Source organism: Aspergillus clavatus, genomic scaffold (assembly GCF_000002715.2).
Source record: "Aspergillus clavatus NRRL 1 1099423829796 genomic scaffold, whole genome shotgun sequence".
Lineage (NCBI taxonomy): Eukaryota > Fungi > Ascomycota > Eurotiomycetes > Eurotiales > Aspergillaceae > Aspergillus > Aspergillus clavatus.
Window position 1 is genome coordinate 390,536 of NW_001517103.1, and position 14,294 is coordinate 404,829.

The 14,294-nt window shown below is 54.4% G+C and overlaps 6 protein-coding genes across 6 annotated transcripts, besides 4 other annotated features; 1 reads left to right on the plus strand and 5 right to left on the minus strand.

The window, feature by feature from the left end:
- Nucleotides 1-536: 536 nt before the first annotated feature.
- ACLA_061650 (putative MIP transporter) lies at nucleotides 537-2,473 on the plus strand (the record flags this gene model as incomplete). Its single annotated transcript, XM_001273628.1, has 2 exons — nucleotides 537-572; nucleotides 632-2,473. The coding sequence occupies 2 exons, from the start codon at nucleotides 537-539 to the stop codon at nucleotides 2,471-2,473; spliced, it is 1,878 nt and encodes a 625-aa protein (XP_001273629.1).
- Nucleotides 1,471-1,506: a microsatellite.
- Nucleotides 1,478-1,505: a microsatellite.
- Nucleotides 2,474-2,601: 128 nt separating the features above from the next.
- Nucleotides 2,602-4,472, minus strand: ACLA_061660 (putative MFS multidrug transporter; the record flags this gene model as incomplete). The annotated part of the gene is made up of 5 exons (XM_001273629.1): nucleotides 2,602-3,529; nucleotides 3,595-4,056; nucleotides 4,109-4,162; nucleotides 4,221-4,331; nucleotides 4,378-4,472. 5 exons carry the CDS (start codon nucleotides 4,470-4,472, stop codon nucleotides 2,602-2,604), a joined length of 1,650 nt encoding a protein of 549 aa, XP_001273630.1.
- Nucleotides 4,473-5,186: 714 nt separating this feature from the next.
- Nucleotides 5,187-7,202, minus strand: ACLA_061670 (PAN domain-containing protein; the record flags this gene model as incomplete). Its single annotated transcript, XM_001273630.1, has 2 exons — nucleotides 5,187-6,128; nucleotides 6,390-7,202. 2 exons carry the CDS (start codon nucleotides 7,200-7,202, stop codon nucleotides 5,187-5,189), a joined length of 1,755 nt encoding a protein of 584 aa, XP_001273631.1.
- Nucleotides 6,225-6,346: a microsatellite.
- Nucleotides 6,367-6,419: a microsatellite.
- A 595-nt stretch (nucleotides 7,203-7,797) lies between the features above and the next one.
- Nucleotides 7,798-8,909, minus strand: ACLA_061680 (uncharacterized protein; the record flags this gene model as incomplete). The annotated part of the gene is made up of 2 exons (XM_001273631.1): nucleotides 7,798-7,944; nucleotides 8,580-8,909. The coding sequence occupies 2 exons, from the start codon at nucleotides 8,907-8,909 to the stop codon at nucleotides 7,798-7,800; spliced, it is 477 nt and encodes a 158-aa protein (XP_001273632.1).
- Nucleotides 8,910-9,684: 775 nt separating this feature from the next.
- On the minus strand, nucleotides 9,685-11,271 carry ACLA_061690 (Zn(II)2Cys6 transcription factor; the record flags this gene model as incomplete). The annotated part of the gene is made up of 4 exons (XM_001273632.1): nucleotides 9,685-10,374; nucleotides 10,427-10,564; nucleotides 10,618-11,169; nucleotides 11,221-11,271. The coding sequence occupies 4 exons, from the start codon at nucleotides 11,269-11,271 to the stop codon at nucleotides 9,685-9,687; spliced, it is 1,431 nt and encodes a 476-aa protein (XP_001273633.1).
- Nucleotides 11,272-11,622: 351 nt separating this feature from the next.
- ACLA_061700 (uncharacterized protein) lies at nucleotides 11,623-12,713 on the minus strand (the record flags this gene model as incomplete). Its single annotated transcript, XM_001273633.1, has 3 exons — nucleotides 11,623-12,297; nucleotides 12,348-12,614; nucleotides 12,636-12,713. 3 exons carry the CDS (start codon nucleotides 12,711-12,713, stop codon nucleotides 11,623-11,625), a joined length of 1,020 nt encoding a protein of 339 aa, XP_001273634.1.
- Between the last annotated feature and the right edge of the window lie 1,581 nt (nucleotides 12,714-14,294).

Consider the following 14,294-nt stretch of genomic DNA (forward strand, 5'->3'; position numbering starts at 1 on the left):
ACTTAGCCTACAGGAATATCTCATGGAAGATGGCGTCGGTTAGGGTTGTGATGCTCCACCCACAGGGATGGCAGCAAGTTCTGAACATTGGTCTACTGCAGATCACCACATTAATAATAGTAGGACTTGGGTATTGGCTAGTCTGATTTCCATTTTTTTCAGCCAAATGATGTCAAAGTGGACCTCAACAAAGGGGGGGTCCTTCATTTTCTACGGTGATTGCTGGATGACCGCTGCAATCTCCACCCGCGCCGCCATAAAACCCACAATGAAATACACAGCAAGCAGAACGGGTGGATAGCGTCCGTTAATTATCGGTTTCCCTGGCGGGAAGAAAGAATTGCGCAACGTGTCTGTCATCCGGGCGCCTCCGTTCCAGGTCCGAGGTTGCGCTGGGTTCGGTTCCCTTCACGCAGTGCCGGGTTTTGGTTCTTGGTTCTTGGTTTTTGGGACTGGACTTTTAAAATTTCCTCTGTCGGCCGCTTGATTGTTTGTTGATGTCTTTGGCGACACTCTGTATCTAGGAAAAAAAGGACATGGACGAGCGATCTCCCAGACGCCCGCGGGCGAGAGTATGTCCCTCCATCAACAATCAAGCTCCCTACAACGTCGAACTAACCGACCATCCCAGTCAGAAGCCACCCGCCGGCTCGCCGAAACCACCGAAGCACCCGCCTCCCCAACACAAAGCATCCCAACCACCGCGCCAGGACGATGGGACGGCATCTCGCCCACGACCGCCGCCTCGGCCGTCGACGATGCCGGCCCGGCACGCACCAGCACCGGCATCCGACGCCGCAGCACAGCCGCCTCGCGCCGCAGCGGCGTCCCCAGCCTAACGTCGCGCACGACGCTCGCCCAACGCACGCAGGGCAACTTCACGCTCGCGGGGCCCGAGGAGACGCCGCAGATGCGGCTGGCGCACGAACCCTTCGTGCACCCGGGCTACGCGGAGCTCAACCCGTCGTACGAGCAGCCGGCCAATGCCAAGCCGGTGTGGAGTTTGGCGAAGCCGCTGCCGCGCGTGGTGCGGCCGGGCATGGTCCCGACGAAGGAGGAGCTGCTGCAGGCGCGCGCGAACGCACAGCTCCCCGCGGAGAACTCGCAGAAGTTGGGCCTCGATGTGGATCCGAATGATCTGGAGCTGGGCCAGATTGAGCCGAGGGCGGATCCGAGGAAGATTGCGGCGCAGGTGGAGGATGCGCGCGTGCAGCGGGAGAATAACTTTCTGAACCGGATCCTGACGGGCGAGGGGGCGCCGACACGGAGACTGTCGAGGGCGTCGTCGGTGAGGCCGAGGCGGTCGTCGGTGCTTGAGGCGCCGGAGCCGGGCGAGGTCCCCGTCGAGACACCCGTTACGCCAGGGAAGCAGTCGGTCCCGGAGGTGAGCGATGAGCCTCTGCAGCCGGTGCTGGAGCATCCGGACGAGCACAAGATCGAGACCCAGCAGCAAGACAGCCAACACCCCGCAGAGGAGGAAGAAGAAGAAGAAGAAGAAGAAGAAGACCACGGAATCACCGAGTTCCCTCCGCTCGACTCGGCCGCTTACCCGGAGGACCTGCACCCGCTGGTCCAGGAGTTGGTCGAGGACGAGATCCACAACAACCACACCACCTGGTCCGTGATCCGCACGCACCACCGCGAAGCGCTGGCCGAGGCGCTCGCCGTCTTCGTGCAGCTCACCGTCGGCATCTCCGTCGACCTCTCCGTCACACTCGCCGACGCGGGCAACCCCAACACCACCGGCTGGTGCTGGGGCTTCGCCGCCATGATGGGCATCTACATCTCCGGTGGCGTGTCCGGCGCGCATATGAACCCCACGATCACGCTCATGCTCTGGTTCTACCGCGGCTTCCCCAAGCGCAAGATCCCCAGCTACTTCGCCGCGCAGTTCCTCGGCGCCTTCGTCGCCGCGCTCGCCGTCTACGGCCTCTACCACCGCTCCATCGCCGTCTACCTCGCCTCCCACGCCGACATCAACGTGATCAACAGCTTCGTCACTTCCCAGCGCATGTCCTGGATCGACCCCGCCACCGCCTTCTTCAACGAGTTCCTCGGCACCCTCTGCCTCACCGTGACCGTGCTCGCGCTCGGCGACGACCAGAACGCGCCCCCGGGCGCCGGCATGAACTCGCTCATCATCGGGTTCGTCGTCGCGTGTCTGAGCATGACCTTCTCGTACCAGACGGGCGCGGCGTTCAACCCGAGCCGCGACTTTGGGCCGCGTCTGGCGCTGTTGGCGGTCGGGTACGGGTCGGAGCTGTTTACCAATCCGTACTGGTTCTACGGGCCGTGGGCGGGCTCGCTGACGGGGGCGTTTGTCGGGGCGTTCCTGTACGACGCGATGATCTTCACGGGCGGCGAGTCGCCGGTGAACTATCCGTGGGAGCGCACGCAGCGGGCGATGCGCAAGAGCCGGAAGAAGTGGAAGCGAAGGCTGCGGTTTGCGAAGCGGAAGAAGATGGCGCAGTAGTTGAGATGAAGTATAGATTGTACAATTCTTTGGATATAGACGATACCCCATGCAATACTACAGACAGGCAACATGCCCATAGCCCTGTTTCCATTTTACATCCAGGATCCGCCAGAACTCTCTCTCTCCTAAACCCTCCGCTCACCCTCACCCCCTTCCTTGGGCACCTCCGTATCCCTGTCGTCTGAATCCCACATCGACTCGCGCATAAACGGACTCCGCCGCCGAATATCCGGCCCCTTCAGCACCAGCACCACGGGCACAATCGACAGCACCGCACCAATACATCCCAGCAGCGTACCCGCCCATCCAAACCCCAGATTCCCAAACAGCTGCGGCGACGCCAGCGGCAGGAACGCGCCGAACGTGTTACGGCCCAGCGATGCCGCCGACAGCGCCGACGCCGCGTACCGCTCGTACGCGTCCGTCAGGTAGTTCACCACCGCCATGTAGATGGAGTAGATGCCCACGCCCGTCACGGTGATGCCGATCGCCGGCACGATCCAGTGCACGTGGGGCTGGCTCGCCCAGCCGTACCAGAACAGTCCGCCCGCGAACAGCAGACTGCCCGGGATGGAGGTGTAGAGGCGTGCTTCGGGGATGGGTCGTCCCGGGCGTTCGGGGTTGCGCGATGCAGAGCGCAGGTAGAGCCAGTCCTGCAGCGGGTTGACGACGGTGCCGATGACGGCGCCGACGGAGATGGCGAGCTGCACGAGGCCCGTGGCCATGATGCCCCAGCCGTAGTTGGTGGAGAAGGTCTGGACGACGCTGGAGAAGAAGAGGAAGAGAATGCCCCAGGCGAAGGAGATCCAGAGCGTGAAGAAGATGACGACGGGCTCGGTGGTCAGCATGCGGGTTGGGCGTTCGAAGGAGATCCTCAGCAGGCGCAGGGTGCTGGGGGCGTTGATCTCACAGGCGGCGTAGACGGGGCGCCCGGTTTCCTTGCGGATCTTGCGCGCGCGGTTCTTGAGAATCACGTCCGGGCGGGTCTCCTTGAGAATGAACCAGAAGATAGGAATCAGGGCCGCGTTGTAGATGATCTGGATGTAGAAGATCCTGTACTGTGTGAGGTGGTGGCCGCGCGAAACGGGAAGAAGGGTGAAGGCGCAGGATATTCTTACCATCTCCACGGATCAGTCTTGTGAATCTGCACGATCGAAGACCCGATAAACGGCCCCAAGGCAATACCAACCACGCTCGTGAAGCCGAACAGCGACATGGGCAGACTGCGCGCCTTCTCCCCGTACCACACGTCGCTGATACTCCCGCCGACAATGTTGATGGACACGGACGACGCACCACCGCCAAAGAACCGCGTCACCACCAGCGTCGCAAAGTTCTGCGCGAACGCCGAGCCAAACATCGTCGCCACCAGAATGATATACGCCACAAAGTATCCCGGCATGCGACCGGAGGATTCGGTGAGCGGCACGAAGATCAGCGGCCAGAACGCGGCGCCCATGTTCCAGGAGGTCGTCGCCCAGAAGAGGTTGGGGAACGGTGAGTTCTGTACGTGGAAACGCTCGGCCATCCATTGATTTCCAGAGCCGTACGTACCGGCTGGAAGACCGGTGAGGATGGAACTAGTCGTGGGTTAGTTGTGTCTGTGCTGTGACTTTGAGCGAGGTGTCCTACATGAAGCAGATGGTCACCGTGAGCAGCCATTTGTACTTGTTGCTCCAATTGAATCTGATCCGTCAGTTTCCTTCATTCAACCATCGGGGATCGTAGAAGGCTCAGAACATACGGATTTTCCGGATCGTCGGGCCCATTCCAGCCATGGATCTCAATATCAGATCGGTTGCTGATCTCGCCGGTGATGTCGCCAATGCCGAAGTATTCTTTGACTCTGCTTCCACTCAGCCCTTGCACGTTTTCTCTCCCTCCCCATCAGAATAACTTACTTGCCTACCAGACTCCTCTTCGGTTTTGGGCGTGCAGCACCCATTGCGTCATTGACTGGCGCTGCAGCACCGTTGTGAGTCTCCGGATCCGCCATAGTTCGTCTTCTTCGTCCGCCAGAGCCTGACCAATGCCTCAATGTTGAAATGGAATAAAGAATTGAATAGTATAGTTCCAAGCGGGATAGGAGTATGAAAAGAAATAGAATCCAAAGCACACACAAAAAAAAAAAAAAAAACCCCTGGAGAAAAGAACGACGAGCATTTCCAAACCTGTTCAGTCAACCCGTCACTGACTTTCGGCATGCCGAAACCCTTTCCGCTCCACTAATCTAATAATATCTATAATTGGCTCTGCAGCGCTTTCCATACGTCACTACCGGCTGTGGATGGAGCTGATGACGGCGAATTTTCTGCTACCATACTCTGTTCATGTTCGGTGAGGGTTTTGCAGCACCCAACCCTCGAGGATATTTCGTGTGAACTGCGAACTGTGAAGGGTGAACCTGTTGCTCGCTCGTCTGTGTGGATTTTCCGTCTCCGGCCAACTGTGGAATGTCGTCAGCCACTCTGAGCGAGGCCAAGCTTTGATTCTCCATAGAGGCATGGAAATGGCACTGGTAAGTGGTGACGATGGTGATCCAATCCTTTTCTTTTCGTTTTTTGTTTCTTTTGTTTTGTTTTGCCGAATGTTGGTGTTTGGTCGTATTCTCTCGTATTTGGCTTTCACCACAATATTAGTCTTACACATTATATATATATACAGTTCAATAGAAATATCCTAACCCCGTATCAACATCACACATTCTCTCTTACAAGAGGAAAATCATAGACAGTACAGCGACCCCGGCGGAGAGGGCAGAGAATCCCCCAATCTGAGAAGCTCCTCCAGTAAAGAGAGCGCCGGGGGCAGTCACTGTCCCAGAAGGCGCCCCCTGCCAAGAGACGGTGTTCATGGTCGTAGCGTGCGTGGCCCCCATGCTGGAGCCCGAGGATGTGGCTCCGACGTGCAAGGTGCTGAGAGATGGAGCCTGCGGGACCGTGTAGTTGCCTGTTGATCCGTGGCCAGGAACAAGAGGCTGGGCGATGATAAGGGTGGAGGCTGGCGCGGCATGCACGGAAGAAGCCTCAGACCCAGCGACCGAGGGGGAATCAGTCACGGCGACCAAGAATGTCGTCGTGTAAGCAGCGACGGTCTTGGTCGTGGTGTAGGTGCTCTTCTCGCTGGCGGGGCAGTTGTGGACGGACGGCGGGCAGGCGGTGATAACGTCGATCTCTGTGACGTAGACCGTGGACGTAGTCATATGGGCAGGTGGCAGCGCGGTTTCGGCGGCCTGCTCGGAGGGGACAATTGCTGTGTGTGTGACACCGGGTTGAGGAATCGCTGTTGGCGCGCCGGTAGCGTGAGTACCTGATGAAGTAGCCTCCGGACAAACGGTTGTGGTATATATGAGAGTCTCCGTGGTCAAGTATGTCGTCTGCTGGTGAGCAGGGCAGTTGGTGACCGTGGCGGCACAAGAGGTAATTGTGTGAACCTGGGTCGTCGTGACCGTGTAGATTGTAGTGGAAGGGGAGTTTCCAGCCGACCCATGCGAGGAGGATGCTTTTGAGGACGATTCATTGACTGATCCAGTGTTGGGAAGGGCAGCGGATGCGCCGGTAGCAGACTGTGTTCCCGATGCGCCCGGACCAGAAGGAGAGTTGCCCGAGGAGGGGACTGAGCCTGAAGGAACGGACGGGTTTGTCGAGGGAGGCTGAGGCAAGTGAACAGAGGTGGAAATAGAAGATGGTGGGTTGCCAGATGGCGAGGCAGTAGACGAGGGGTCAGAAGGTCCTGAAGGAGAAGTGGAAGAGGAGGGAACAGAGGAGGGAACAGAGGAGGGAACAGAGGAGGGAACAGAGGAGGGAACAGAGGAGGGGACAGAAGAGGGGACAGAAGAGGGGACAGAAGAGGGGACAGAAGAGGGGACAGAAGATGGGACAGACGACCCAGAAGGAATCACTGAAGGAATCACTGAAGGAATCACTGAAGGAATGACTGAAGGAGAGACGGGAGAAACCGTAGACAAAGTCGATGTACGGATCAACGGAATCGAGGAAGACTGCACAGGAGGCGAAGCCACCGGGCTGGATGTGCTGGTCGACGTCGTATCAGACGAATGGATCAGCGGCGTCGATGAAGACGGCGGTGAGGGCGTCGTCACTTGCACAGACGGGGTCGAAGAAGGCGTCGGGATTACAGACGGGCTGACCGAAGGGCTCAACGGCGTCGAAGCCACGAGTTGTGGAGACGGCGTCAGGGATGGAGAGGCAATAGGGCTCGGAGTCACTGTATAGACAGACTCCCACGTCGAAGTACCCGTCCCGGTCTCTGTGACCAGCCAGGTCGAGACACAAGGACTGGCAGTGGGCGCATAACGAAGAGCAGCTTGATACGGTCCGCCAGGTGTAATGGTCACATCGCCCGCATACAAATAACACATGCCGCTCGATTGATCATAGGAGGTCGCACTGCAGGTGGAGCGGACAGCGCAGGCGGAGATACAGGCCCGAAGAGAACGCGCCAATCCAGTTAGGACGATGGAGCCGCCGGTAATGGTCGCTGAGCAGGTCTCCTGCCACACTGCCCCATAGCTATTAGAGTATCCATTGCCGCAGGTGATGTCCAGCGACGAGGCGACCGTGCAGCCAGCCACGGCGGACGACGAAGTGACGACGGTGGAGGTCGGGAAGGTGGTTGTGAATGTACGGGTGATTTCCAATGCACTAGACAACGGAGTCAAGACTGCCAGAGCAGGCAGAAGAAGCTGTTGTGTCCACCGGCCCATGTTGTTGAGAGCTGAAAACGAGTGTATAACAACAAAGCGAGGATATTGAAAAGACTGAACGCAAGCACTACCACGGGAGGACAAGGAAAAAGCAAGCTGGACAGGGCAGGATCCGGGATTGATATTTATTTCTCCTACGATTCGCGAATATCCGCCATGTGTTTCGTTGTACCTGCAGGATGGCAATATTTACCGACGGACTCGTTTGTTGAATGGTGCAGAGGGCGTTTTTAGGACGAGATGCATCAATAGTGCAGTCAAGAAGCTCCACATGGCGCTCCATCAAGGGTGATTTCTCGGCTATTGCAACCCAGATCTCTGGGAAAGTGGATTTGGGGACAGCAAAGACTTTCATGGGCAATTAGAGCAGGTCAATAGATCAAGGAAGAAGGCTTGTTGACAGCCAGCCTTGAACCATGTCCGATCCTCCGGTCATCTTCCGGATAGATATTTAGCGATCCGAGTCGGGGAAGCCGAGAGGAATGAAAGGTGTGGCGTCCATGTACAGGTGACAAGCATCCTTTCTGATGAGAACTGCGACAGTCGAAAGTCCGCAACTGTCCAGGATTCCGATCACGTCCTCCCTGACAGTGTTTCAGTTGCGCTTTACGAATCGATAGACCTCGACCAGGACTGTTGGCAGGCATTCGCTAGCATTGCTGTTGGTTCCCACGCGGTAGCAGCCAATCGTTAGGACACCGGTCAGGTTCAAAGTGTCGAGCATCCTCTGAGCGACCTCTTCCTACACCGGGTAAACAGGGTTAGAGGATAAACATAACTGTTATGGGTGCATCTATGTCTACCGGGATGGTACAGATGAATTGCTGACGCCGGTTCTACCATCACCGATATCGACTTTTGCCATCGAGCTGATACCACAGTTTCCAGGTCATGGAAACCGGAGTGTATATGCAAGATGTATGTTAAGGTATAGTAAAGATTAGAGCATGAAGCAAATGCCAATCATTAGGGCATCGTACAACTTTGAACAATCTGAAGAATTTCAAAGCACGCGAGATACCATCTGGATTATTCAATATGATATAAAAGGGGCATCAGTAGGACCTAGCTGCTGAGCTCATATGTAGCAAGGTCCATTATCAGGGAGGCACAATCAGCTGCAGAGATGCGGAAATACCATCCTTTAAGGTCAAGTAGAAGGCAGCAGTTACTCACAGAGCGGTCGTCATCACTGGTGCCTGTGTTCAATCACTGCTCGGATCTGGGGCCCAGCACTTCAACAACAATGTCATAAGATATGCGCGAATATCTCCTGCAGCATTGATCCAACTTTCTGCCAGCTTATTAGCGAATCAAGGCAGTTAAACACAGTTCCTGATCTGGATCGAAAACAGACCGCCGACCACAGAATCTCACTTCGTAGACACCCACACTGTTTCGAAGAGCGACATTTATGACCCCAGTTTCAAGGCCCCTGTATGAATCCGTTAGAGCTTCGGTGTTGGGGTCGGGGGGCAGTGTCAAGAAGGTCATAGAAGGTGAGTTCCGTAGATTCGCCGCCAGGTCGATGAGTCCATATGGCCCCAGAACTGGGTTTCCGTCGGTGCAGAGACCGTTTGGCCGCCTACTGCGTGTTTCAGACGTGTGATCCGGGTGCGATACGGGGTAGAAACGCGAGGCATAACTGATCTCTGTGGATGTGATTGAGCCGCTTAGTGGACTGCCCATTGCAGCAGAAGCTTCCATCCTGGGAACATAGAATATCAACATATAAATTTAAAGAACTTTACTATCCTAGAAGCTCAGCTTTACTGCTGTACTTAAGAGTTATGTTGTGATCTTCTTTTCCCTAGGCTAAGCTGATGTAGTGGAAGGTTCCATCTACTTTATTCTTGATTCTCTGAGTGAATAGCATATTTTGTTCGGAAGTGAGCCTTCCTTTACTGCGAAGGTATGTTCATACATTGTCTCTTGTCTTTGTCAAGACTAACCTCGGAAAGCGGACAAGTCGAACGGACCGGACCAGGCAACTCGAGATATCCGAAGCATTGGCGATTCGTGCTTCACGCGGTCCGCTTCCCAGTGATACCCTCACTCGTTTTGGCGATAGTCGGCGGAGGTATGGATCTAACCGCCTATAAGGACGTCGGGATGGTCGTCTTCATGATGAAATTTGCTTTCGTCATCGGCCTGGTCTGCTGGATGTCGATCGCCTTTCGCGCACATATTCCCACGATCAGCCATCGCGGTGTCTTGATGGACCTTGCCTCTTTGCTGTTTCTCGCGGTCAGAGTCGTGTATTTTGTGTTCGGGGGGTATGACTCTGGGGGATTCAATCCTACCACGGGTAGCACAGATGTTAGAGTAGGTATGGGTCTGTTGATGGAGATCATTTCCACAGTGCTTCTATTGACAGCGTGCTGTGATGGGGCCATTTCAACCCGCAGTCACCAGCATGGAGAAGCTTGAAAGTGATCAAAATATGTGATCATCAATATACAACCCAACCAACAGGTGTCAGTTAGGGCGAAGTCGGGCTACTTGCTGAATCAAGGATTGGCTCGAAGGTCTGGGGCCGCATCGCCGCATAGCGCTGTGACATGTCCATCAATCGATCTTTGATCCACAGTCGCGTCGCAGGATCTGCAACCTCGAATGCCACAAGCAGAGAGAATCCCATTCTATAGGGGCCGAGCAGGCCCGCGCTGAGGTACTCCACAGACTTGCAGATCTGATCTCGGAAAAAGACAATCATGGCTTCGTGGTTTCCAGGGTAGCCAAGGGTTCGGAACGCTTCGTGAATGATCGCCATGTATGCGTAGGAAGAGCAAAACAGAGACGCGATGTTGACATCGGTGTAATGGAGAACAACCGGGTATCGCGTGTCGTTTGTCGACGATAGCCTATCATGCGGATGTGGTGCGACACGCGAGTACTGTTCGTACCAGGCCTGTAACTTGGTCTGCATCTCGAGGAATCTGGTGAGGGTTTCCGACATCTTCCTCCATGTCATCGGACTCGTAGGGTCTGCTCCCTTGATCTCATACAAGGCGTGAACAAGGCTCGGCGCGCCAGTGAACAACGCGATGAAGTCTTCCAGGAGAATTTCGAGCTCCTCCGTATCGAAGGAGTTGATGCGTTGTTTCATGACAGCATGCCATCTTTCCGACGCCAAAAAGCACTTTTCACCCGAGAAGAGAGAGTGCATGATCTATCATAAGTATTCGTGGCATCTACACGGAGATGGTATGAACGCAACTTACGATCAAGCCTCGTGCAGCCTTTAGCAGGGTGTTATTGAATGGATCCTCGTAGCAGCTTGGCCCTCGCATCTCTGCGAGCTGGCTCACAGCCTTTGCATGCTTCATCCATATATCAGCCTCGTTATTGTTGGCAAACAGCTTTCAAAGTCAGCTCATCCGATTTCCTCTTTTCTGTCGGCAAGCGAGCGTACCTCATATATGCACAATAGTAGCACGGCGCAAAAGCTGTCCGAGGATAAACTCTCTTCACGGCTGTTTAGGGACGCTCGTAGTCTTCCGAGACTCTGGACGTAAGCAGAGCGGGAATACCGAGCTATTTGCTCGTTGTCCGTCAACTTGGACAAATGGTGCGCTGTAAAGCAGTGGATCGTCGCATCCAGCGTCTTGTTTCTTCCATACGCTGCTGGAAGAAAACCGAGCCAGCGGGAGACGATATGGGTCGAGTTCGTCGAGGACGGCTGTGAGAGATCATCCACCAGCACCGAAAGACTCTGAAGGACATTCAAGTGCGGAGAAGCAAGTGTCAACGGCTGCATGTTTGAAATCAACGCTCCTGCACCGCTCGATGGCATGGGAGTGTGGATAGATTCAGGATCCTCTTTTCCACATACGGCCTCATCAATCCGTGGACAACGGCGAGAGCGATAAGGCTTGCCAGATACAAACTTGAATTGCCTCGTATATCCAGGGCACGATGTGCCATATTTCTCACATTTGGCGCATCCCGGACGTCTTTCGTCACACTAGGTAGCACGGATCAGTGAGGTGTTTGCATCAAAAGCGCGTCCGCGTACCTTGACTCGACGCTTCACACAGAGTAAGCAGCCAGTACTTCTACTTGCCATTGAGGAAAGCAATGATTTAGAGACTTGTGGGATATGAAGAGATGGAAGAGGATGAATACGAGCACACCAGAGAAGAGAGCGACTAGAGCAAGCTGCAGCGACCAAGATAGCAGTGTCACGCTTTCCAAGGATAGAGTATCGATGGGCCTGCGCTGTAGAACTATTATTTAAGGAAGATAATTACAAGAAAGATGGCTTAAATATTCATGGTGAAACGCTTTCGGTCAATTACAGTTCAGTGTTCTCTAATCCATGTTGGTGAGGCACATCAAGCAACAATATATTTCAACTTCAGGGATACTTACTTGAAGCACAAACACCAACTAAACCCAGCAAAGAATCACTAACAGATCAATCCAAGTTAACCAGCTGGAAATTTAACTCACCCACTCGCAGCATTTCATCCGAAGGGCGCCGGGGCGCCTCGAAGCCTGGCACGATGAAAGGAGGAGGCAGTCTTCTCTTCTTCCGAAGAATGGCTCGCAAGTCCAGGATAGGCTGCCATGGCAGGACATCATTCTGCCGGTAGTGGTTGTACACCTTGGTCCAGCAAGTCTGGTACTTTGGTCTCAGATCATGGTAATTATAGCCGTCCATTAAACCTTCGAGCATGCGCTTCCACTCGATATCCCAATAGTGGGGATGCCGCCAGTCCCGGCACAACAGCAGAAGCAGAGCCTTGACGAGGGCACTCGGCTGTAGAATGGCGACGGGGTATTTATCGTTCCAGGAAACGGACCAGCCGTGGGAGATCGTCAACACCTTGTCATCGGGCGAGATGTGTTTCACCTTGAGATCGTCCATCCACCAGACCAGCTCCGACTTCTTGTGCAGACAGATGATCGTCCACCAGGGGACGGACTGCTCCCCTTCGTCGGGCATGTGGATGTGGATATGGGGGACCTGGCGATGGCGGTACTTCATCTGGGGGCATTCCGTACTCGTGCATCGTTCCCATCCATCGCGCGCTGTCAAGAGGTCAGCAGCTTTCTCGATCTTCTCATCGGGGATAATGAATTCAACGTCCTAAAGTGGGTGTTAGTATAGGAGGATCGATTTGGAGAGGGAGGGCTTACCGGATCCTTCGTCCATTCACCGACCAGACCCAGGGCCAGTCTGCCCCAGAGAAGGTTAGGGATGTTGTGGTTGTCGAAGTGCTGGGATATTTTCGCAGCGCAGCTCGCACCGATGGAGCTGATCTCCTCGTAGCTCAGTTCCTGACTGTTCGGGTTGTATGCGACGTACGACATGGTAGGATCACAGACTGGTAATCTCGTGAGGGCTGGATATCTGATCGATTGGATGTTGGTGATGATTCCAGCACATTTCGACACGACTTCATCCTGAATATATATATAACATACCGTTGCTTTCAACATCATCTTGGTCTTGGACTTGGAGCTCGAGATCAATGTTATGTAGAAGAAGATGTTTCGTTTCATTGTTGCTGCATGATGCTACATAAAGACCTCGTTGAACTTCTGCTCTCGATGGAGCGACACATTGTTCCATATGTTCAAAGCGACTTGGAATACCTTCGGACAGCCACGGCTCCGTCTAGTCCTCTCAAACCACTCCGATAGCGCATCTATCAAACCTCCATGTTGGACTCATTCCTTTGTCACCAGTGGTGGAAATTCTTTGTCACTTCAATGCGCAACCACTCTTTGACAGCGTTCTTTGATGGTCATTGTCTGCCCTACGAACCACGAACAATTCTTTGAATGGAGCCCTTTTGGAAAGTGACAGAGAGAAGATCCGCGCCGGCTCCACATGTCCTGGCTTGTTGCTTGTCTGAGATGGCAGACCGTGGCGTCCCCCGTTGAAAGAGAAGCCGGTGCAAGACTTGGCAGGATGCAGCCCAGTGCTTCGCGTTGCACAAGTCTAGAAGCCCCCAAAGGCCGAAAACTCAGTGATCACTTGCTAAACTCCGACGAAAATAATGCCTCGGCGACAGAAGCTCCGTAGATTCCAGCACGGCGCCTAGCTGCATCGGTCGGAGAATCGGATAATCGCGTTCCAGCCGGTAGATCTTCTCTTGCGTGAGAAGATAGGAACGCGATCCCGGAGCTTCACGGAGGGGCGAGACACCATGAATGAAACTAGCCGTGATGATGTGGCGAACAAGGCTCGGGTTGACCCGAGATGACTTGCAACGGGACAGCCACATATGTATGGTCATGGATGAGCAAGCCAACAGTCTTCCTCACCTAATCAGCGACTACTTTCGGTCGAGAGCGGAGTGATTGGCAGAGGCATTGATCTCTGCAGAGACTTGCCTCGGCGGGAAGTCGGTCCTGGCTATGTCTGTGGATCGGCTGGGAGAACCATCAATCAGACGGATTGGCATAGCCCGGGGACGATTGACTAGGATTATTTCCTCCCCCCTATCCTTCTAGAGGCTAGAATGCCCTGAGAATCCCCACAAATCTTCATCATATTGAGTAATTTTCAGATGAACCTGTTAGGTCGGGGGTGTTTGATCCCCCGACAGCCCGAGTAGCCTGCGTACTCTGAGACAGTTGGGGGGGATTTGCGTACTCTGTACGTAGTAGTCTGTACTTTGACCCGACCAAAATAATGATGGGATCGATCATTTCTCTCTAAGCGAAGAGTCAAGTGAAACTAGTATCCCCCTTGAATAAATGATGATGGGTCAAGGGCTGATAAGCATGAACTAATACTCGGCCGTAAATAAGTGCTGACAGGTACGCCGACAATGGCTTCAATGGAATTGTCGCTGGGGAGGGGGGTTTTTAGACGACCGTCTCCGATCTAAGGTCGTTTCAGGAAAAAGAAGCCAGTTCGGAGAACTCAGACGACGTCATCAGTGGCCTCGTATCTGTCTAATAGAGTTCGAGAGGAGACGGTCAAGCCGTCAATCAGACGCGGTGTTGGGCGACAGAGTGCATGAATAGTACATGCACCGGTCCTTTTTGGTTTCGTTTCTTTTCTTCCTGTCAATGAACTTGTCAATCCAGGCCCTAGACAGCTGAATTGATCATCCTGTTTATCAGGTACAC